Source organism: Rutilus rutilus, assembly GCF_951802725.1.
Source record: "Rutilus rutilus genome assembly, chromosome: 6".
Classification (NCBI taxonomy): Eukaryota; Metazoa; Chordata; class Actinopteri; order Cypriniformes; family Leuciscidae; genus Rutilus; species Rutilus rutilus.
Genome location: NC_140214.1, coordinates 35,227,282 through 35,253,581, shown reverse-complemented (window position 1 = coordinate 35,253,581; position 26,300 = coordinate 35,227,282). Strand labels below are relative to the sequence as shown.

General features: G+C 36.7%; 1 protein-coding gene across 2 annotated transcripts in view; it reads left to right on the top strand.

The window, feature by feature from the left end:
• The window catches only part of rock1 (Rho-associated, coiled-coil containing protein kinase 1), a 78,202-nt gene that overhangs the window by 13,042 nt on the left and 38,860 nt on the right, over positions 1-26,300 (top strand). For both annotated transcript variants that reach the window (XM_084411629.1, XM_084411628.1), the window contains exons 2-7: positions 13,764-13,845; positions 18,427-18,527; positions 20,986-21,123; positions 23,223-23,398; positions 23,493-23,577; positions 25,442-25,586. In XM_084411629.1, coding sequence (XP_084267755.1) covers positions 13,764-13,845; positions 18,427-18,527; positions 20,986-21,123; positions 23,223-23,398; positions 23,493-23,577; positions 25,442-25,586 — 727 coding nt within the window. The remainder of the gene's footprint in view (positions 1-13,763; positions 13,846-18,426; positions 18,528-20,985; positions 21,124-23,222; positions 23,399-23,492; positions 23,578-25,441; positions 25,587-26,300) is intronic.

The following is a 26,300-nucleotide window of genomic DNA, read 5'->3' as shown; positions in this document are numbered from 1 at the left end:
GCGTGTGAACACAATGGCCAATCAGAGACATATATGTTGAGTGCGTGAACACAATGGCCAATCAGAGATATATATGTTGAGCGTGTGAACACAATGGCCAATCAGAGACATATATGTTGAGCGTGTGAACACAATGGCCAATCAGAGACATATATGTTGAGTGCGTGAACACAATGGCCAATCAGAGACATATATGTTGAGTGCGTGAACACAATGGCCAATCAGAGATATATATATGTTGAGCGTGTGAACACAATGACCAATCAGAGACATATATGTTGAGCGTGTGAACACAATGGCCAATCAGAGACATATATGTTGAGCGTGTGAACACAATGGCCAATCAGAGACATATATGTTGAGTGCGTGAACACAATGGCCAATCAGAGATATATATATGTTGAGCGTGTGAACACAGTGGCCAATCAGAGATATATATGTTGAGCGTGTGAACACAATGGCCAATCAGAGGTGTTTAAGAATCTGTTCAACAGCGTTTAAAACACTAGAGGGAAATGCTGGTGCCGAAGTCTGTACTTTTGACAACATTAATATAAATATTGATCAACGCACATGCATAGAGCATATCAAATAGGGCAAGTGGATTCAGTTAAGAGAGTAAGATGTTTCATTGAGAAAGTTTAGTCACAGACACATTAATTCATTTACAAGATCGCCAGAAGGCAAAATGTTAGGTACTGTATCTGTATCAGTGTTGCTGGCTTGTACAACTGTGTAAAGAAGGCTGAGTATGAGGTCAACTAGATGTTTAGTCCAGGCCTACACCACACAACAGATCTGGATTAGTGGTTCAGTTGTCCCATGTCACGTGTCACTTCTGAAAAAAACAAGACTTTGTTCCAGCCTTACATAGCTGTTTCTCTGAGTTTAATTTAATAATTAATATAAAAACTCCACCGGTTGATAACTATGTTGTAAAACTAATCTAAAACAGTTTTGTAAATTGAAATTTGTCATAGTGATACTAACAAAGCATGGCACTTCCTTTACACCTCTCGCTAGCAGATTTGTTTCTTCGCCCTGAGGTTGTGTTAACTGCTTAAAGACTTCCGGGCTTTCTCATGCTTTTTGTCACGTAATTACTAGAGAAACACCGTCTGTGGTTTTGTCAGTGCTTGCTAAAGTAGGAGGTGACTGAGTGGTGAGTAAGGCTGTCTCTCACTCCCAAGAACACACAGAACTTGTGTTCTCGTGAAGACCAGCCAAGCTACCTTGAAAGAACGAAGGACACGAGGACACCAAACGCATGTTTGTGAGGATTGAGCTTGTTGCTCACATTTTAAGTTGGTAGACTGATTAAAACATTCACTTGAATTCTTTTTTTAAATATATTTTTATGCCCATGGTTTTTAAATGTTATATACCAATGAGAAGTGCTGCAGGCTTTCTGGAAGTGATGAAGTGTTTTTATATCACTTTATTAAAATTATGCCAAACAAAACATCAGATGTGCACTCTCATCAGCCATCACACATTTGCGCTTGCTGCGGGAATCTCTTAATTGAGAACAAAAATATTCTAATACTTGCTGGCTTCTGCCCACAATGACTTCTGGGATTTCTGTTGGTTCGATTTGATCAAGTCCGCAATCGATGCGTCCTTATCAAAAACACGTCCAGGTAATTTTATGTGTCCTCTGTGAATGTTGAGAAACGGCCAAAGTCTCAGCTGTGATGTCACTCACTAGCACATGTGCAGCGACGCACAGCTAATGCATGGAATGCATTTCAGAATAAAGAAGTGGTTTAGATGTGATCTTGATGGCAGGTAGGTGAAGCGAAATAGTCACTTTCAATTCTAAAGAAGAGGATTGACACTCACACAAACCGAGATCATCATGCACACGTAGAAACATTCAGGAACACAGAAATTCATTGTCTTCCCGCGGGTCCTTTAAAGTCTTGAATTGACTGAATTCATTTTGATCAAATTTAAGATCATAGAAAAATCTTAAATAACTTAAACGGTAGGCTATAACAAAAGTCTTGATTATCGTTGTAAGAGAGCTTAAATTTGGGTCATAATATGGCCTATTGTGATTATTGTTGACAGACTCAAGTATGTCAGAAACTGAACGCACATCTGTATACTGTATCAGGTGTAGACAGCGTCAGTGATTATAATGGGTGCCTCACATCCAATTTAGGCAAATGTCAGCCGTTAAGCGACTGAGCGCCAGTGGGCGGGGCCTACGGTGCGATGATGTATAACTATTTGTCGATGTTTTGCATTGGAGGCAGTCATATGCAAATGTATTTCCCGCGTGACGTCACGGCAATTAAATCCTTTGTTTATAATGAGGAGGGTGTTTTATGCTTTATGCTGTTTTAATGGTACAAAGACCACTTATATGTCAAAATATCAAAGCAAATATGATTTCTCGTCATATGCTTCTTAGGCTGATTTGAGTGTTCAGAAGGTTTTCTTATGCTGAGAGATAATCAGATGTATGTGTATTAGAAAATATCATATGCTGTGTTTAAAAAAAAGTAAATGATAGTTTGGATCCTAAAGTTATTCAAATATCTTCTGTTTCACTTCACGTTATCTTCCATTTGTCCTCAAATACTGAACAAAATCAGTACTCTATACTACCAATACTGCAGAAAGACAGTTTTACAATTTCAGTATTTAAATTTTTTTGACAACACTAGTCAAATCTGTGATTGCTGAGGTTACAAGAGACATTTTAAAAACACTTTTTATTATGGCCTTGGCTTTTGGCCGGTTTTTAGAAACTGTTCTCAGTCTTCATGTTTATCTTTTGAAATAGTCTACAGGTTAAGGACCTGCTTGCACTGGTGCCAACACCAATTCCTGTTCCACACGGACCATTGATCAGCTTTGCTCCAAACAACAGCTCAGCATGAGCTTAGAACAAATACGTTTACTCGTTGACTCATGATCACGTGATCAAACTGTTCGATTTCTCTGATAAAAAACACAAATGTCTCAGTGATTTCAACTAGTTTATAGCCAGATGAACCAGTGCTTACATTTTCAACAACACTGATGCGGAAAACAAGAGAAACATTGAGCCATTGAGTTTTTTAACCCACAAATCATCAACATTTTCCATGGATTTACTGTAGTAACACTAACTGTAACCATGGTATTGTGGCAGATGCATTGCATATTCAAATAGAATTGTATTAAATATTAAGCTATAGCAGTTGTTGTGTATTAGTTTCTTTTAAATGTGTTTAGGCAACTATTTTTCATAACAAATAACCATAGAAACCATGGTTAAATTTTACTATTGTAGTTATCTGCCTTTTGTGGTTTAACCTGTGGTTATCATGATCTACTAATGGATGATACTATTGAAGACCAATGGCTAATGTTAATAGGTAGTAATCCTAACTCCGTCAGTTAGAATATAACAATTTTATCTTATAAAAATGCTAAAAATATATATTTTTTTTGTTTATGAAAATAAATTTACATCTGCATCCCAAATTGAGCTCCTGTCAAATTTCTGAGAGACAAAACATGTAATATTAATAATCGGCTTGTCTGTAGAAGTTGGTGGCACGCCTCTCGGATCTTAGTCTGGAGCCCTGTAAGGCCCTCTTCACTTTCTGACTGTGGTCTCGGCTGTTTTTTCCTCTACTTTGTTGGGAGCTTGTTTGGCTGCATTCTTAAAATAGCTCTCTGACGTGTACAGTCCTGCTGAGGAATGTGACTGTGGCCATCCAGAATTCTCTCTGGCAGGATGTTATGCAAACATTCATTTCTGAACGGAGAGGTTTGTTATTACCACAGTTTGTAAAATGTTTAGAAAATGCTTGATTTTATTTTTTCTAGGTTTAAAATTGCCGGAATTTTGAATATTGTCCTTGAAAATGCTTTAAAAAAAGATTATATTGTGTCTGATTACATCTAGTGTGATTTTTAAAAAACCGAAATAATTGTACGTACAAGTACTTGTGATACATTGGTGCCCAAAATCATTGAATCTGCTCGTCCTGTTTTCAGTTTTCAGTTTAATGGGGCACAGAATTGTTCATGGCATTGTTTTAATGACAGCTGATTGGAAGAGGAGAATTATAAGCTATGGTCGAGGAATAACACAACCCTAAAGCTAGGCTATAGCTCGGAATGCCAAAAAAGAGACATTGATGTGGGGGTGCACGAATAATCAAAATAAAACTGAAATTGCAATATGGCTTAATGCGATTATCAAACTGCAAATTTGATGATAAAATGAATATGGTGCGCCGCATGTTTCAGTGTGTTTTTACACATTAGCAGCTCATTGTCTGCCGCTGTTTGCAACTTTACAGTTGTAATTAGAGCTGCTCTAGAATTGAGAATCACGATTCTGAAGACAACTTAATGACAAAACAATGTAATTTACTAGAGGTTCTCACAAAATGTGAATTGCTGCAGTCTATTTAAAATTTGAATGAAGGAATCATTCAATGACTCATTCCTAAATACTTAACTTTTTTTCATTACTGGATGAATCAGCATTTTTGAACAAATCTCTTGAATGAATGATTCAATAAAAAATTTTTTTTTTTTTTTTTAAGTTAGGCTACTCGATGACGTAACGATGTAATCTATTCAAGCGTTATTTGAAGCGCCATGTTACTTTCTAAAGGTGATTTACTGTATTTTAATTGCTTCCGTAGCGGCAGTGTTTACATCAGAACAATAACGTTTTATCCTGGTTCTTCTTTCATTGACGACTGCTCTCTCTGGATCAGCAGAGCGGCAACACACATCTGAATGTTCTGGTGTGATATTGTCGTGATTTATTAATTTAATAGAGACAGACGAATCATCGTTTAGGAATGAGATTGTGTGGGTGTTTAAATCGAGATCTTTTAACGATTAATCGTGCAGCTCTAGTTGTAATGTTAAGTTAAATTATTATTATATTAAGGATACTCTTTATTTTAAAGTGTGTCCTTGTAACAGTGTAAATATACATTTAAGTACCGAGTAATATTAATTAACAACTTGTACTTACTATATATGTGTGGTTGGCGTTAGGCTTTGGTTTAGGGTTAGTTGCATGTAATTATGCATAATTTACTGTTATGGTAACACTTTATTTGGCAGTGTCCTTGTTACATAACATGTAATTACCATAGTAATAACAGTAAATTATGCATAATTACATGCAACTAATCCTCAACCAAATCCTAATCCTACCCTAACCCTATAGTAAGTGCATGTAGTTGCTTAATATTACTCTGTACTTAAATATATAATTACACTGTAACAATGACACCTTAAAATAAAGTGTAACCACTGTTGGATTACTATTAAGTAGGCTACTTGTAACATGTAAAAGAGACACTGTAAAATGAAGTGTAACCTTATTGAATATAATTATAAAGGTATGATAATCATTTTTTACAGTAAAATATAACAATTGTAATAAAATAAAATGTGAATAAAATTCATTCAATCTGTTCATCATATAAAACAATCGAGTCTTTAGAAAATTTGGACTAAACCACTCAATTCATTTGGATTATTAAGAACGTTTTAAAGTGTCAAAGTGGTGGACTGTCAATGAAAATATATAATTCTCTCATATTTCATTAAAATATCTTCGTTTGTGTTTCGAAGATAAACAAAAGTCTTATGGGTTTGAAACGATATGAGGTTGAGTAATTGATGACACTTTTTTTTTTTCCTGCATCTTGTTCTTTTGGAACCAGGAACGGCAGCACAGCTGAACGCCATCACAGGAATAAATTACATTTTAAAATATTAAAATAAAATAAAAAATTCTTTTAACTCTTTCCTCGCCATTGACGTAAATTTCCGTCATTAATGAGAAAACGCTTCCCTGCCATTGACGGAATTTTCCGGCTTTCATTGTTTTCACTATTATAAGGTAGGGAGAGCTATTAGGCATCTTCTGAAAGAGTACTGAATCTCCTGATCAAAACACAGGCTAAGAAGAAGCAGAAACAAGCGATATCATATGTAAGCAGATGCATACAGTTGTGGTCAGAATTAATGGCACCCCTGGTAAATATGATCAAAAAAATAAATCTGCATTGTTTATCCTTTTGATCTTTCATTCGCAAAAATTCTAACCTTTCATTGAAGTAAAAGAATTGAAAGTGCGGGGGAAATCACATTATGAAATAAATGTTTTTCTCCAAAACACGTTGGCCATAATTATTTGCACCCTTTTATTAAATGCTTTTTGCAATCTCCTTTTGCCAAGATAACAGCTCTGAGTCTTCTCCTATAATGCCTGATGAGTTTGGAGATCAGAGACCATTCCTCCATACAGAATCTCTCCAGATCCTTCAGATTCCCAGATCCATGTTGGCGCTTCTTCTCTTCAGTTCAGCCCACTCGTCTTCTATAGGGTTCAGGTCAGGGGACTGAGATGGTCATGGCAGAAGCTTGGTTTTGTGCTCAGAGACTCATTTGTCTGTTGATTTTGAGTTTGTTTTGGACCGTTGTCCTGTTGGAAGATCCAACCACAGCTTTGACTTTTTTTATCTGTTCATATTTGCTAGAATCCATGATGCCATGTATCTGAACAAGAAGTCCAGGAACTCCAGCAGAAAAATATGCCCACAACATTAAAGATCCAGCGGTAGATTAAATTGTACACATGGGGTACTTTTTATCCTTGTGTGCACACCAAACCCATCTGGTGTGTTTGCTGCCAAAAAGCCCTTTTTTAGTTTGATCTGACCATAGAACCCTGTCCCGTTTGAAGTTCCAGTCGTGTCTGACAGCTGAATATGCTGGAGTTTGTTTTTGGAGGAGCGAGGAGGATTTTTCTTGAAACCCTCCCAAACAACATGTGGGGATGTAGGGGTTCACCCCAAGACTCAACTAATCTCTGCAATTCTCCATCTGTGATCCTTTTGAAGAGTCTTTTGCCACTCAAACTCTCCTCCTCACCGTGCATTAAGACAATATAGACACACGTCCTCTTCCTGGCAGATTCGTAACATCTTTAGTTGATTGGAACTTCTTGATTATTGCCCTGATGGTCAAAATGGGGATTTTCAATTCTTTAGCTATTTTCTTACAGCCACTTTCTATTCTGTGAAGCTCAACAATCTTTTGCTGCACATCAGAACTATATTCTGTGGTTTTACGGTGATGGATGATTAAGGGAATTTGGCTTTTGTGTTTCCTCATATTTAAACTCCTGTGAAAGAAGAAGTCATAGCTGGACAATTTCATGTTCCTAGTCACCCTGGTGTGCTAAAAAAAAGGTAAATATTAATGGAAATATACTTCAGAGATATTTTACTCGCAAAAAATTCTAGGGGTGCCAATAATTGTGGCCAACAATGCAGATTTATGTTTTACAGCCATTTTTGATCATATTTACCAGGGGTGCCAATAATTCTGACCACAACTGTATGTAAAATAACATGATGATCATATTAAACAGCAAATAAATCAAAACTGCCTAAGGTTACTGAATGAAATGTCGACCCAGGACGAGGTATTGGACTGTGAAGCATTAGGGATGATGGACTCGATCTACTCCATCTGTGTTTTGATCATCGTTCTGAATCCGATCCAGATGTAGTCTTTGAGAACAACTCGATTTTCTCAGCTTTTTGTTTAAAATGTTGCTTTTTCTTTTTTTATGCACTTTTTTTTTTTATGCATATATTTTTCCACACATTTGTGGTAAGAAAGAATGCATGCTAGAATAAAACAAACATTTTTGTTTAAAAGCAGAGGATCTGTTCTGTTTTTTGATATATTGCATTCAGAAATGCATAAAGCTAAAGGGGCCATGAGACTTTTGTGAAAATGATCAAAAATGCTGGCGCTGGCGGGGAAAGAGTTCATTTGTAATATTTTATATATTGTTACTTTTTTTTTTACTATATTTGATTAAACAAATACAGCCTTGGTTTGCATAAGAGACTTCAAAAACATTAAAACTATATTCTAACTTTTGACTGGTAGCGTACAGTGTATATACTGTACATACTGTATATAACGTATACATGCCCATCAACTTTTCAAGGTTAAGAAACTGCAGACTGATCTAACCAGGTTAGCAGTGGCATAAGTGACATCAGCAGGATTAATCTTAATCTAGTGTAATCCTCGATGTCTAAGTCACCCGTGACTTGTTCAAGCGTGCTGTGTGATCACTCAAACCCTCAGACTAACCCTAATCTTCAGGCTCCTCTTTTAAAGGGGGCATGACAGTCTTTTTTATCATTTTAATATTTTCCTCGACACCCTTTGCAGGAAAACACTAAAATATGGTGTAATGTTCATTGCTGCTTATGGTGTAATGTTCATTGCTGAATTCAATGAATATTATATGTAGCACATTATTTTTGTTGATTATTTCGAGATCAACGTGTTCGTGTTTTGTGTAGTCAGGCACAAAGTTGATCACATAAAATTTACTTCAGTTGGCATCCCTGTGACACATCACTCCAGAGGGATGGACAGCTAAAAACTGCAAGAATTAAAGGGGACCTATTATGCCCCCTTTTACAAGATGTGATATAAGTCTCTGATGCGTGTTCACAGAACACAACTTCACAGAATGTGTCTGTGAAGTTTCAGCTCAAAATACCCTACAGAAAATGTATTATAGCTTGACAAATTTGTCACTCTTCGAGTGTGAGCAAAAACACGCCGTTTTTGTGCGTGTCCCTTTAAATGCAAATGAGCTGCTGCGCCCTGCCCCTTTCCAGAAGAGGGCGGAGCCTTTACAGCGCGTGCCTCGGATACTCCGGCAACAACAAGACTGGAGAATCTCACGCAGCCAAAATGTCACAAATGGTCAGTAGCGGTGCTGAGCCTTACATGTTCCAACCGGAGTCGGACATGATGATGGAGACACTCAGGAAGAAGTTACAACTTTTAGACTTTTCTGAATGGTTAGTGGATACATTTATGTAGTTGTTGTGGGGTTTATTCAGTCATCGACTAGCATGTACCGTCATGTTAATCTAAACATCTTTTAGAAACAACTTTAGTGCAAATCCAGCATGGAACTGACCCTTGTTTGTGAAGCAGTCTGGCATATAACACTTTAACGGCTTTCTTGGACACATTTCCTTCATAAACGAAATTCAACATGTGTGTCCTCAGTGGCTCAGATGCTATGGAGTCTATGGAGACTCTTATGTTTGTTGGTACATCCAGTAACAGAACATTTGTAATGTTTATTTTTATTTGTGGGTGACATTGCGTATCTCCAGCTGCTACAGCGAGGAGACAGAAACAGCGGCTGCTGCGTCTCACTCAGGGCGGGATCTATGCTGATAGGGCAGATCGTCATCAGTCAGGGTAAAAGAGTTGAGGGAAATCTGGAACTGCTCGTTTGGAGAGACTATTTATGATTTATTGGGATTATAAAAAAGGAGTGGGTGGATTTTTACCATTATAGGCCGGTTGTTTACACACATTATGGACACACGTTTGTGTGGACACAAACACACCTTATAAAAGTGAATTTTGCATAATAGGTCCCCTTTAAATGAATATCTCTGCTGAGAATCACTCTGTGCAGTCATATAAAGACTAAAACAAGCCTTAATCTCTGTCTGTGGACTCACTGCCAGGTCTGTGCCATAATAGTTGAACAGTTTATCAAAACGATCCTTGAAATGTTCCTGAGCAGCAAATCAGCACATTAGAGTGATTTAGAGTAATGATGCTGACAATTCAGCTTTGATCACCGGAATAAACTACATTTTATAATATACTACAATAAAGTTATTTTAAATTGTAATGTTATTTCACAATATTACTGTTTGTACTCTATTTTTGATTCAAAATATAGGCCTATATATATACAGTACAGGCCAAAAGTTTGGAAACATTACTATTTTTTATGTTTTTGAAAGAAGTTTCTTCTGCTCATCAAGCCTGCATTTATTTGATCAAAAATACAGAAAGAAAATGTAATATTGTGATATATTATTACAATTTAAAATAACTGGTTTTCAATGTATTATACTTTAAATTATAATTTATTTCTGTGATGCAAAGCTGAATTTTCAGCATCATTACTCCAGTCTTCAGTGTCACATGTGACATCCAGTCTATCACATGATCCTTTAGAAATCATTCTAATATTGTGATTTATTATGAGTGTTGGAAACAGTTCTGTTGCTTAATATATTTGATGAATAAAAGGTTAAAAAGAACTGCATTTATATAAAAAAAAAAAAAATAATTATAATAATATAAATCCTCTTTACTATGACTTTTTACCAATTTAACACATCTTTGCTGAATAAAAGTATTGATTTATAAAAAAAAATAAAAAAAAATTACTGACCCCAAATTACTGACCAGTAGTGTATATTGTTACAAAAGATTTCTATTTTTTTTACTTTTTATTCATCAAAGTATCCTAAAAAAGTATCACAGGTTATGAAAAAATATTAAGCAGCAGAACTGTTTCCAACTTTGACAATGAATCATCATATCAGAATGATTTCTAAAGGATCATGTGATAGACTGGAGTAATGATCCTGAAAATTCAGCTTTGCATCACAGAAATAAATGATAATTTAAAGTATAATAAATCGAAAACCAATTATTTTAAATTGTAATAATATATCACAATATAAAAAAAAAAATTCTGTATTTTGATCAAATAAATGCAGGCTTGATGAGCAGAAGAAACTTCTTTCAAAAACATTAAAAATAGTAATGTTTCCAAACTTTTGGCCTGTACTGTATGTGTGTGTGTGTATATATATATATATATATATATATATATATATATATAGGCCTATATTTTAAAAGAGCATTATATGTTTGAGTAAAATTACCATTTTTGTTGTATTCTATAAACTACTGACAGTTTCTTCAAATAAAAAAAATGGTCATTTTGAGAATTTATTTGCAGAAAATGATAACTGGTCAAAATAACAAGCTGCCATGTTTCCAGACCTCGGAAAATGCAAAGAAAACAAGTTTATATTCAACACCATGCTAAAGTTTTATTTAAGGAAGAGTTCAGAAATCAGTATTTGGTGGAATAACCCTGATATCCAATCCCAGCTATCATTCATCTTGACGTGCTCTCTATCAGTCGGTCACATTGCTGTTGCGTGACTTTATGCCACTCCTGGCACAAAAATTCAAGCAGCTCGGCTTTGTTTGATGGCCTGTGACTTTGTGTCTTTCCTCTTGATCACATTCCTGAGGTTTTCATTGGGTTCAGGTCTGGAGATTGGGCTGGCCGTGACAGGGTCTAGATCTGGTGGTCCTCCATCCTCACCTTGACTGTCCTGACTGTGTGGCATGGAGCAAAACCAATCCTTTGAGTTGGGGAACATTGTCAGAGCAGAAGGAAGCAAGTTTTCTTCCAGGATAACCTTACATGGCTTGAGTCATGCATCTTTCACAAAGACGTGCAACGGTTCTGCTGTGGCTCTTGTGTTTACGAGGATACTCGGGCATTTTGACTGTGTTTTAGACCGTTTAAGTCTAATAAGGCGCTAAAGAGAACTCTGTTCAGGACTCGCACGCTGAATGAGCAGCGGTTTTATGCGCATGCGGTGCACGTTTCAGGTGTGTGCGCTCAGAAACGTCTCTAAGAAGAGAACGCGCATGTACCGAAATGCGTATTGGTATAAAATCACATGTTTTTTAACCACAAGGCTAACGTGAGCATAACCACGATAGAGACGATAGTCCAGTATCCCTACAGCTTGACGGATTTCTGCTGGTATATTGCCAATGCCCACCCCTAATAAAATCAAAATCACATTTGCAATGCTAATATTAGCAAAAAAAGCACCCTTGCTTGTGTAATATTGCTAAATAATAAGACCAAAGCACACAAGGGCATTTTTCTGCCCCCATATGTTGAATTTTGGGGTAATTCTTCTAACTGCATTCTGGTAGACTACATCACACAATCAGAGTGTGCTCTCTCAAGGCATGTTTTGTTTGGTTGTTGCAAAGTGAGTGACTTTTTTGTTCCATAAATGTACATTCACAGTTGATCACACATTTGCTTTTTGTATTGTCAGTATGAGGTGTGGAGATGGATGTGAAAAATAATACACACATAGCCTAAGGCACATAACAATGAACCGGCACTTGCTGGTGTGTATTTAAACAGCAGGTAAATCAATCAGTGTGTGATCGTGCAGAATCAGATGGTTACTTTTATCAACATCTCCTGTATTACTCCTGTTTTAAATAGTTTGCATTATCTTCCTATTGAGTTTAGAATTGAGTTTAAGGTATTATTATAAGTCCCTGGTAGGCTTGACACTGTCTGATCTTCTTTCTTACCATCAGACCAATAGGCCTCTAAGGTCATCGCATACTTAACACTTGAAACTTAAAGGCAGGGTAGGTAGAAATGGTCTAAAAATTTTATTTTTCAAATTTGTTTAAACTTTATGTACATATCAATACATAATTAAAATGTAAGTACTCTGAAAAAGAAAGTATCAAAATCGAGTGTCTGTAGACCTCTCACGACTGTTTTAAAGACATCTCATTATTTCCATTCACTCCACCGCCTCATTTCTGTGCTTCTTCCAAAGCCACGCCCCCAAAACACATGAACGCGCGACTCCGACCGCTGAGCTAGAGGACGCATTATTTACCTGAGACAAGCGGAGGGGAAGGGGCATTTTTTTGCCTGGTTTGCCTTCACTAACTGCATATGCTGGTACTGTAAATTTAGATTGCTCTTTCTCTGCCATTGTTTTGGTATTCCTAGGTTCAGTGCCTTCTTCTTCTTCTTCGATAGATTTTATTGGCAGCTTGCAAACATAGTGCATTACCGCCATCTACTGGACGGAGGTGTGATCAGGTTCCGTGCCTCTCGCACTCCTCAAATCAAACGGTCGCGCGCAAGTGGGCAGGTGCTGTGTGGCAAAAGGGTGGTTGCCATGGTTGCGAGAGAGTGACAGTCGCCTAAGCCAATCCTTTGATTCGTCCCGAATCGAAATAATGAGCTGTGTTTAATACAGATTAAACGGTCTAGAGTCACTTGATTTTTATACTCTTTTTTTCAGAGTTCTTACATTTTAATTATGTATTGATATATATAGAAAGTTTTAACAAATTTGGATCTTTAATTTTTAATAAATCCTACCTACCCTGCCTTTAAGGGAGATCGTGCATTTTCAGCGGCAGCGCTCAGATTGTGGAATAATTTACCGTTGTGTGTACGATCTGCCAATTCTCTTCAGGCTTTTAAATCATTGCTTAAGACTTCTCATTTTAAAATCGGTCATGGGCTGGAGTAATTGCTGTAATAATACTTTACTTTGTGTGAATTTTTATTGTTGGGTAAATGTGTTTTTTGTATCTATTTTTCTTTTGTGCAGCACTTTGGTCGACGCTGTCGTTATTAAATGTGCTATATAAACCAATAAAACTTAACTAACTAACAATGATTTGTGGATATAGGTGCATTGACTTGTGAGTTAGAACTTGAGCTTTAATATTTGTTGTGGCTGTGCTTTAAAGATGATCAATTTCAAGTCTAGAGTTGTACAAGTTGTTAGCATGCGTACAGTGTGCTGTGCTTTATCATGTTGACAGACTGAGGCCACCTACGCTAGAGTTTCTGCTATCAGAGAACACTGCAAATTCGTTCATTTTACCGCGGATGGTTCATTGATGACTTGCAAAAGCAAAAGGATGCAAAAACATTTATCGTCTAGTCTGTGAAAGTGATAAATAATGATTATATGCAGCACAACTACTGATCAGAAGACACAAAATGCACATTCCACTGAAGTAGGCTAATCTTTGTTTTGTTTGTTTCATTTCAGGACAGTTTGGATGCTCTGGTTTATGACCTTGATTTTCCGGCCCTGAGGAAAAACAAAAGCATCGATAACTTCTTAAATAGATGTAAGTATTTTGTCTGGAGCTTGTTCTAAACCGTTGGAGGCTGCTTAACTGCAAGCGGGGATTGTTTTTGGGTCAGTACTTTCAGTCAGACACTATTTTGTCTGTCCAAGTATTCCCTCAACAAAAGGTCTTTCGGGACTGCATGGTGGTCACCCACATGTCATTATCTCTCTCTCTCTCTCACCGTTACATTGGAGGCATAACGTTGTATGACAGTTTTTACTGCTCTAAGTAGCAAACTTGGGCCTGTAACTTTAATATAATTTGTGCTACGGACACAAACCGCATCACATATTGCGCTATTACTCTTAATAGACTTATCTGGGATGTAGAATGTCATAGAGACACGGGTGGGTTCTTTGGACTTGGGCCAGTAACCAACCACCCGGAACAACCTAGCATTTACAATGGATCCTTTTTACATTTCCAAGTTTGGAACGCAGAACTATTTTAGGGTAAATGAGAAAATAAGAGATCATAGCAAATATAATTTTCCCATTCCCATTTGCTCCAAAACAAAACGAAAAGCAACAATATTGCATTCTAGCCACTCATCTATGGCGGACCTGATCTCATTCACCATGACTGGATTGCTCACAGAAACTGCCAGCAGGCGGTGAAGTGTTCAAGCCAAACAGCCAAAACCTTGACCTAAAGTCACCCGTTTTTCAGTCGCACAGGATTAGTTTTTATTATATATGTATGTAAATGAATTGTTACTTTGCTTATCCTGCTTGAATATACAGTTAATGTTACAATATATGAAATCAATTAAATGGGTATGTCTACTGCACACTGACGACACAAGTTAGATAACTCAACACAAAATATATTTACGTATGTAAATCTAAGCATTAACATATCTGGGATTTTTTTGCAGAAATTGATTCACATAAACAATACATTTTACAATAATAGTCTCTGTTACTATGTTGCACTCTACTATATTAAACCAATTTAACCTTTTTTGTACATTTACTATTACTTTACGAAATAAGATAATATTGTACAACACAACATAATTGCATAACCTTAGTGAATAACTGTACAAGGCAAATTAGGCTGTATGCGCACACCTTATATTGCGTACATCTGTATGCAGATTGTATAGATTGAGCACTTTGACATGTGTAGGACATGCTGAGGTGTCTCGTCCTTTTGCTGATCTGATGTTGTGGTCCAAAATAATTCCTTCGTTAATAATTCGTTACGCAGAACTTTATTATATTAAATATTAATCAAAAATGCTTCACACCTTCACAAAATCCACACACCCAACCCAAAATCCACACATTTAACACCCTAAAGATGACATAACAGCTTATATAGTGTTTTGACCTCGACAACCCAACTGCATTTGACCGCAAACTTGCACCTAACGTTAGTTAACTTACTAAAGAAGGTGCAATCGCTTGTTTGCTAAGGGTCGGGTCGGGACTCCAACTTTAACACACTGACAACATTGTATTCAGAATATAAAATATTTTTTGATCTCGTTGATCTCGGATGATCTCGTTTTCATGGAGACAGACGCGGTGTGCACGGAGGGGAGGGGCTGTGTGTTTGTGTGTGTGAGTATGCATGTATGTATGTGAGTATGTATGTATGTATGTATGTGAGTATGTATGTATGTATGTGAGTGAGAGAGATGCATGAGTGACAGAAAGACAGAGGGAGAGCAGGGAAAGGAAATGCAGCTGAACGAATACGCTGCGTGTTTTAAATAACCTAAAAAAAAACAACAAATGAATAACGAAACAATATGTGGCGGCCGGTGTTGATTCTGTAGTGCACCGCCACAAATTAGTCTATGTGTAGGCATATTTACCATGCCTAATATGGATCTAGCTCACTGCAGTGTGCAACAAGTGTCTTGTATAGTAGCCGCCGAGCGAACGCACAGAGTAGCATTATAACAACCTTCATGACACTCGAATGTATCTATTATGATTAGGGATGTCCCGATCAGGTTTTTTTGCCCTCGAGTCCGAGTCCGAGTCATTTAATTTTGAGTATCTGCCGATACCGAGTCCCGATCCGATACTTAATACATAAAAAAAAAGAATAAAGAAGAGCGAAAAAACAGATCCAGGATGTTCCTTATTTTTTATTTAATTCACCTTATTTTAACATTCAACAACTCTGTTAACAAACAGAGCACTTCTGTGAGGTAGCTTGAACAATCAAGTAATAAATAAATTCTTCACTTTTGGACTTTAGTGCAACAGCAAATATAAAAAAAGTCTAATATATAAACAAATAGCACCTCAACTTAAAATACCCGGCAGGCATGTAAACAAATAAAAAATAAAAGTGCTACAGTGTTTGCAAAGCCAGTAATGTGCTTTTAGGAACTGCACTCCTAACTCTTACGCCGGTTTCACACTGCACTGTTAGCAGAGCGTGCAGTGCGTATTTTTTCGCCGCCCATGTTAACAGATTAAACCAGGCTTTAGAGCATTCACACCGCGCGCGGAGGTGGCGCAGCAGTGCGTAGCAGAGCAGAAGTGCCGCGATCGTTTGGGCGCCGAGTCTATTATTGCTGCGCCGCTTTTGCTGAATTAAAGTGACAATACATTGATCATGGCCAAAATACACCGCAGTTTTATCCCAAAAGTGCATTGATGATATCTATTGTGTTTTAAACAGTCAATCAAATGACCAACAGCAATTTAAAAAGAAAACAAATGTCCAAAAACAAACTTGTTGCCATAACAATAAAAACAAAGATGAACCAAAAGTTATATGAAATTATTAATAAAATAAGCTTCTTGACAAGTCTTTTCTCTTAAATGTATTTGAAAACGAAATAAAGCAATGCCAACTTTTCCATTATAGAGTACTCTGTCTGTAGCCTACACAACCCGCGGTTCAGCCGCGCGTGACAAACACTGCCAGTGTGAAAGCAAAACGCGCGTGTCCTGCTCCTGCTCACCATACACACTGCTCCTGCGCTGGTTATGCTCTGCTAACGCGTGCAGTGTGAAAACGGCGTAACTCTGTGCCACCGCATAACTATATATGTGTTAAAAAATAATGAGAATATATATACATATATATCCGAGTCCTGATCGGGAGGTAACGTCCGATTCCGATCGAGTCTGAAAACACGTGATCGGGCCCGATTTCCGATCACGAGATCGGATCGGGACATCCCTAATTATGATAAAACAGCGCTGTATTACCACACATACTCTCGAGCCGTGTGTCGCGCTCGTCTCTCATTAGCAATCGCTCCAGCGGCTCGTTTCGCTCCAGCGGCTTTTGTAACGTTAATAAATCTTTAAAACATTACCGGTCATCCATGAATATGATTTCTGCCCGAGTCCCATCGTATTCTCCACCGGCTGTAGAGGCGAAGACAACAACTCCCACGATTCAGCGAAATCAAGGCATCATCAAACTACACCTTTGTTTAGAGTAAACGACCTCTAGCGGCGAAAAATGACATATTGTGCCTTTAAGTGCTTTTAACTTTCCTTTATTAACAATTAATTTAATTGAAAGTAAGTGGTCCAATTTTTTTTACAAATACATTAACCATAAATGTGTATCAATTCACATTATACATTTACATTTCTTTACTATTAATTAAACACTTTGTAATGAGCCACACATGCAAGTGTGCAATTGCCCTATTTGTTCTAACATAACTTGAACGAATCATTAAATTGAATGAATATGATTCAAATCATATTGTTTCTCTGCTGTATTTTTAAATCTGTTGGATGCCCCGCCGCCCCGTCCATGCATACTTGTGCCAAATGTGACTAAATCTGTCTGAATGTTATCTGTCCCCTAGGGAAGCAGAGCTGTTGTGTCAGATAAAGCCTTTAGGGCCCTCAGTGCTACACAAACTCACCTAAATGATTCCTTTCCACTTCCTCCTACAGCGAGGTTGTCTAATTCCTCCCTCTCTTTTGTTAATGGATTCTTAACAATATGCAGATGCTTGTCTAAAGGCACAGCCAGAAGTGCTTATGATGAAATGGTTTATCAGAGTGGAGGGGGGAGATCTACAGGACTTTATAAGAACTCACTCTAGCTGCTTTTCCACCATTGTGCCGAACAACCCTTGTGGCGAAACGTGCCATTCGCCGTCGAGCTGGACCAGCTGGCAGCCGATGCTGTGTGCAAACACTGAGAGAGTGCGCCACGATCAGTTAGTCCAGGTTTTAGGACAGGACAGGTTGAAGCACAGAAATGATACGGCCTGTGGTGCACAACAGAAAGCAAACAGAAAGGTGTAGCATTAAAGGATTAGTTCACCGAAAAATTAAAATTCTGTCATTCATTTCTGCCCCTCATGCCGTTCCAAACCCGTACGACTTTCATTCATCTTCGGACAACAAATGAAGAACGTTTTGATGAAATCTGAGAGCTTTCTGTCCCTCCATCCATGTGACTCGCAGTGGTTTAACCTCAATTTTATGAAGTGACACGAATGCTTTGTTTGTGCAAAAAACATAATTTATCACTTTATTCACAAAATATGAATCTCCAAAGCGCTTTATAAAATTGGCCCCTTGATGGCCTCTTGCAGCTCTGGGTTATATTGTGCATGTGTGTGTTTGTTTCTAGATAAGGACACAATCAGCAAGATTCGGGAGCTGCGGATGAGAGCAGAGGACTATGAAGTGGTAAAGGTCATAGGAAGAGGGGCATTTGGAGAAGTACAACTGGTAAGTGTATCGCGTATTGTCGTCTTTTATGCTGTCGACCGATATTGTTCTTTTAATGGCCGATGCCGATATCTTAGCGGGCAGGATGACCGATATGAAGCCTATATATATAAATATATATATATATTGTTTTTAAATTAATTTTAAAAATGAATCTCTAAACTAAACACTTACTTATTTAACAAAATAAGTATTACTTACTTAATAAAAAAAATTTAAAAAAAAAATGTAACTAATAGAGCACTCTGTAATGTGGTAAGTTTGTACACACTGGGAATCCTTTAAAAAAAAATAAAGACAAGGTAACACTAATTTTACTTGATAATGACATAAATATGACACACTGGATATAGCACAGCATAGTTTAAAATCAAGGGTTTAAAGTGTCTCCAGTGAAGCTGAACTCTCCTGTCAGCGCTGAATTCACACGGACCGACCGCCACACACATTCTCAGCGCCGGCAGAATAAAAGTCCCACTACCAACACATTGGCCAAACAGAAAAGCGGATTTTTAAAAAAGGCGTAATATCGGCTGATATATCGTACTTGTCACTGCCATTACTGGTTAGGTTTTATGCTGTCTTACTGTATATACCATTACCTAGAATTCCAAAAAAAAAAATTTGTTACAACTTTTTACCAGTACCTTTAACATTTGCGTAGTAAAAACTACCTCTCAGGTTGTCTTTTTTTGTTGTTTGTTTTTTACATAATACATTAGTGCCGGTTTTAATTCCACATATGATATGTATTTTTTACATACTACCATACTGGATGCGTAGCTGAAACTACGTGACGCTGTTCATCATGAAGAGCTTTTACCATGGCTTTCTTATTTCATCTTGACAGACTGTCTATCATTAGAATGATTTTGGACTTTTTATGAGTTCTATTTATGATAAAACTGTTACAGTGACAGTTGTCAACATGCTAAACCAATTGATAGATATTGATATATTTTTTTGCGAACACAAAAAAAACATTGGGGGCATTTAGCCCAAAAGTGTGCATTCATATTTCTTTAGAAAGAATCATCATACATTTTTATCGCCTGTCTTCCAGGACTTATTACTATGACGTACATGCGTGATCATATACCTCTGTCTTCTGATGACAAAGATTCAACATAAACATCCATGTTCTGACATGTGCAGAACACTAGACGTGAAACATGAAGCAAATAAACATATGATTATGATTACATAGAGTACATTACAATAAAGAAGCTGAGCAGGTGTAGCGTTTAGCTTATTATAAAAAGTGTACATTCGCAGAAATGCACCGCCAAATGGCATGTTGGGTATTGCTAGCCAGTCAGCTAGCATAACACTCTGTTAACAACAGCTGGGAGACGTTCAGTCGCTACAGTACATCAAATAAGTCAGGTGTCGAAAGCTGGCAGGACATGAATTTACTGGAGGCCGTGAACAAGGTGTTGAGGACACTTCAGGAGCTCACTGATGCCTTGTCTGGTGAACACTGTTAGTGTCCCGTACCTCAAACCAGAGCTCCATCTCTTCAATGAAACTGTTCTTGCTGAGGGAGAAAATGACTCGCAGCTGACCGAGGACATGAAGACAACCATTCTTGAATGAAAAGTGCTCAGATCCCGCAAATGTCAAATTATACAGAATAAAACAGTATAGCGTTTTTGTTAACGCATTTTGGCCCATACGACATCTGTGGAAAAAACTGTAAAAAAAGTCCAGTTAAATCTACTGTAAGATCACTGGTAGCTGTGGTTCCCAAACATTTTAAAAAATAGTACAATATGATATATTCTTTATACTTGTTTGTAGGGCTGTGAAAAGGCATCCAAAATCAAAGTTTGTGTTTAGATAATATATGTGTGTGTGTGTGTACTGTGTATAATTATTGTATAGATATATATATGCATGTATATATTTAGGATTTTTTTTATTTATATATAAAATATTCATTTTTATACATAATATAAATAAATATAAATATAAACTTGCTTTTTTGCAGATTGTCTTTTGCAAATTGTCTGCACTAATTTACTAGTGTAAATAATCACGGTTCATCTGTCAGCATATTTTTTACCTTTTAATACTTAAGTACATTACATGTAAAGTGAAATGAAAATGAGTACTTTTACAGGAGTAATATTTTATCAGGGAAGCTATTTGTTCTTTTACTGTATTTGTAGTACTTTGTGCACCATTGCTGACAGAGAAATAAGCAACTATAAGTAAATGCCCAGTCAATGAAAGGAGTAAAATACAGTGGGACTGCTAGATGCTAGATTTTTGGTCACACTGTCCAGCACTTCTACATGTGCAGTTTGTTTTTGCATTACATTTTTAACTTTCCGTCAGCGTGAATGCAGTTGAAGTCATGTGAGTGTTATTTTCTATATTGTTTTCTTAGTGTGTCATAGTGAAGGTAAAGTAAATAACAAGCTCTATTCATGTTCCCCGTCTTCCTGTTCTGTAGGTTAGGCACAAAGCCACGAGGAAAGTGTACGCCATGAAGCTGCTCAGCAAGTTTGAGATGATCAAGAGGTCGGACTCTGCTTTCTTCTGGGAAGAGAGAGATATTATGGCCTTTGCCAACAGTAATTGGGTAGTACAGGTATGAATCAGTTGATTAATTATGTTTATTAATCATAATCAGCTGTGTGATTTGTCTTGAATGTGGATGGATGTCTAGTTGCTCTCTAGTCTATATAAAAACAGATTTAAAAACTGAATACATTATATTCAGGTTATGTGCAACAAACCTCAGGTCTTTTGTATGCGCTTCGTTAAATATACCGTTTTGCTCAAGATGCCTTCAAAGCAGCTACGAATGACGGAGCCACAACCGATGTCCATCGCAGATTGTTATCTAAACGTTTTTTTCTTCTTCTTCCCATTAAAATTTGGGTTTTTAAGTTGAATAAAATGGCAACAATAAAAATAGCTAGCTAGGTTAGCTGATTAGCATAAAAGTGCATAGATATCGCGTCAGTTCGTATGTCTGCTAACACTTTCTCCGACGAGCGGATACGATGAGAGCTGTTTTCCTGTTTGCTCATGTGACCCTCGGCATAAAGCTTATTGTTTTTGTTGCCATTGATCATGTTAATTTTTTTATTTTTTTTTATGCTTTCTTAGAACATATTGTGATAACACTTTACAATAAGGTTCATTAGTTAACATTAACTACCTTAGTTAACATTAACAATACTTCTTCAGCATTTATTAATCTTAGTTAATATTAATTATAACATTTACTAATACATTATTTAAGTCAAAGGTTGTATTTGTTAACATTAGTTAATGCACTGTGAACTAACATGAACAAACAATGAACAGCTGGATTTTTTTATTAAGATGAATTAATATAGTAACAAATGTATTTCTCATTGTTAGTTCATGTTAGTTAATACATTAACTAGTGTTAACTAATGAACCTTATTGTAAAGTGTTACCCATTTTGTTGTATTCTTGAGCATGATGCTTGTATATGTATAAAATTAACACTCGCCAAGCGCCAAATGCGAGTAGAGATCAGTGTTGGCGAGCATGTGGAATTGTGTCAGTCACCAGTAGGGCTGTCAAATAAAAATGCAAATTCCAAATATTTGTCGAATAAAAACCCCCGGCACATTTGAATGCAAAAACCGTGCATTCGAATCTTTGGTGTGTCACGAGGCGCGCATGACATGGTGATGACGTAACTGACGCGGTTTGTTTTTGTTAGCTTATCCAGTAAACAGCACATCATTTGAAAAATGGCGGGAAAAGGCCTCCTGCTGACGAAAACCCCCTCAGTTGGTGGCAGAAATCATGCAACGACACACTTGACCCCATACCTGCACATCGGTCAGAGTGCGTAGAGTGTGTTGTCAACAAAAAGCGCTTATTAGTTCTCGCTGCAGATCAAGTTGACCATCTGGTGTTTTTAACTATTTTGTGTTGATATTGGTCATTATGGTGTATGTTGAAGTGTGTTTTCTAAGGTTACTGATGCACGAACAGTTTTATGTTTCACTATTGTAACCTAATTTCTTAACATTAAGGAAATATTTTTTTATTTAAGAACAGTTGTTTCAAAAGTTAATGCACTTTAAAAAGTGAATGTCATTTCATTTCAATAATGAATAATCGAGATGCGATGCTCGATTTGGTTTATATTTGCTTATTGCGCTCGTTTGCTCCCTCTATTGGGCATAGGAGACAAAACAGCACTTTTTTCCTCTAACATGAAGTATTGCCTTTAGAATTCGAATATAATTAGAATTTTGCTATTATTTAAGAAAGAAATTCGAATTTAGATTTTCGACAGCCATTTTGACGGCCCTATTCGCCAGTTGGTCGGTTATGTTTTTATGAATTCTAGCAATGCAATGAACACAAACAAACGTGAACGACTCTCGGGACAGTTGATGGGCCAGTAATGCATCGTCACGAGAGTTTAAACCTCGCCACATGAAATATTCAAGCGTAAGAAGACGAGAAAGAGAACTCAGTTACCCGCTGTGTGGGACGTTTTCTGTGCATAAACATCAGAAATCTGTGTCTGCAGAACGCGTGAATACTGAACTCTTTCACGTCGTCTTGCGCTTGAAATGCCCATATTGGGAAGTATCCTTGTAAACAGTCAGATGTGTCTTAAGTGAACATAAACAGTTGAGATGTTTATTAAGATGTATGTATATAATTTTTTTTCTTTTTTACGTCATCCAGCTGTTTTATGCATTCCAAGACAACCGCTACCTCTACATGGTGATGGAGTATATGCCAGGCGGAGACCTGGTCAACCTGATGAGCAACTATGATGTGCCTGAGAAGTGGGCACGTTTCTACACTGCTGAGGTTGTGCTGGCACTGGACGGCATCCACTCCATGGGCTTCATTCACAGGTCTCACACACACATTAAACTGCACTTTTCTGGTGTGCTTGCTTGCTTGAAATTCTGAAGATAACCAATATGCGCGTGTTAACATTCGTCTTAGGGACGTGAAGCCTGACAACATGTTGCTAGACAAGGCAGGCCACTTGAAGCTGGCAGACTTTGGGACCTGCATGAAAATGAACAAGGTAATAGAGACGTGCGAAACTACACATTTTCATAAAAGTCATTGTCACGTGTGTGTGTGCTTAGTGTAGAATACCTAATCCTTTCCTAGATCTGATTACCATATTGTTGTGTAATAAACGGTAACATTTTACAATAAGTTCTCGCTACTTAACGTAGGTTAATGCATTACCTAACATTAACTACAATGAGCATTACACTTGTTATGGTATTTGTTATTCTTTGGTAACATTGGATAATAAAAATACAGCTGTTCATTGTTAAGTTCATGTCAGCTCAAGTCCATTAAATAATATTAACAGATACAACTTTTGATTTTAATAATGTAGTAGTAAATGTCAAAATTAATATTAATTAATATTAATAAATGTTTTAGAAGTGTATTAAATTGTTAGTTCATGCTAACTAATTTTACCAAATGGAATCTTATTGCAACATTTTACCTAATAATATTTATTTCACATATATAAATAATCGTCTCAAAAGAAATGTTTTGAAATTGTACCTTTTTAGCACAGTATTGTACAGTATATTCCCACAATACTGTGTACAGTAGAGGCTAAAGGTGTTGTCCGGAGGTGATATTTGTTTTTAATGACCGACAAACTGCATAGAACAACAAAAACCTCGCAGGAAAACACATACATTGACTACAACATAATCAGTCATTAATATTTAGTTGATTTTCTCTTGTGTTTGCATTTTCATCGTTTCTTTGTATGACAGCCTGACCAAAAATGTTGTCTGCACAATAAGTTTCATTGCGTTCTCACAAATAAAACTACAAGCACAACTATGCAATATGCTTAAAAATATCTTTAACTAATTTTTATTAATATTTAAATAAAGTTTGAAGATGTTAATTTTCCTATGCTGGACATCACTTCTTACTGTGTGATAGAATTTCACCTGATATATTGTAAATTAAACTGTGTACGAATCTTATTGGGGAAAATTACATCAATTATAACCCCATACTTGATGTTCAATGGAAATTAAGACAGTTAAAGGGATAGTTCACCCAAAAATGAAAATTCTGTCATCATTTACTCACCCTCAAGTTGTTCCAAACCTGTATGAGTTTCTTTGTTCTGCTGAACACAAAGAAAGATATTTGGAAGAATGTTTGTAACCAAACAGATCTCGGTCCCCATTGACTACCATAGTATATTTTTTTCCTACTATGGAAGTCAATGGGGACCGAGATCTGTTTGATTACAAACGTTCTTCCAAATACCTTCCTTTGTGTTCAGCAGAACAAAGAAACTCATACAGGTTTGGAACAACTTGAGGGTGAGTAAATGATGACAGAATTTTCATTTTTGGGTGAACTATCCCTTTAACAATTGAAATTCAACAATTGCTTACAGGGAAAATAAAACTATTCTCATTTATAGCTTAACTAGACAGTTATAAAGTCAGGGGAGCTGTGTTCAGGAATCTGCATTTTACATACAGACGATGTAAGAATAATTCATCATATGATTCATCATTAATTAAACATTTTCTTTAGCTTTTCTACTTGGGGTATGACCCAAATATAACCCACCCATCATAGTTATCAATACAATAAATACAGTTATCAAAAAATAAATAATTATCCTTTGTACTGGATGAAATGACAGCTGTGAATGTTGTTTACAGCAATCCACACAATCTCTTATACCTTTTAAGCACCATTACTAAAAAATATTAAAATCAAACCTATAATCTAAAAAATATTTACATCTAAAGCTATTCAACCTCAAAAATGAACAAGTCAGTTGGTGAATGATATTCTGAACCATTCCTACCAAGTACTTCAGTCACATTTAGTGTTGTTTGAGTTCTGCCGCAGACTATATTCTGTTGTTTTCCTCCTCTCAGGATGGGATGGTACGATGTGACACAGCAGTAGGAACTCCAGACTATATTTCTCCAGAGGTACTGAAGTCGCAAGGAGGAGACGGCTACTATGGCCGAGAGTGTGACTGGTGGTCTGTGGGAGTCTTCCTCTATGAGATGCTCGTTGGTGAGTTTAGCATCAGTCTCGCTTGCATGCATTTGCAGCTTTTGCCCACAGGTTATCAGGCGAACGTTTATTTTTCATGAGTGTTAGTCAACCTTTCTGTGCCATTGGGTTAGATTTGACGGTTGCAGTCAGTGGGTAATCTAAGAAAAACACTTTAGGTTAAATAATTCATATTCACAGGAGCAAATTTAGCTTATGTGAATATGTTTGTTATTCAGAACAAGTTCAAGCAGAATAGTAAATGTCATGTGCTTGCGTTTGACGACAGGCTACACTGTACTACACCGCATTATAGATGATTCCTCTGTTACGAAAAGTTGGTTTGATTTGCATGGGAGCATTAAACTGGTAGTCCGTTTCCCATACATGGATTTATATGCTAAATGTCAATATTAATAATAATAATAATTCGTTACATTTATATAGCGCTTTTTCTGAGACCTCAAAGCGCTTTACATAGATATTGTCACCACATTATTTCATATGTCATCACATGTTTGTTTTTTGCACATGACATGCAGAAAAAAAGATAGGCCAATATATTTGTCTATGAATTAAGTGGTTGAGCACGGTTTATTAATATTAAAATGTTTATTAATTAAACGTGAGGACGTTGTATTAATTTGTTTCTATTATTTAAAGGGATACTCCACTTTTTTTGGAAATAGGCTCATTTTACAACTCCCCCAGAGTTAAACAGTTGAGTTTTACCGT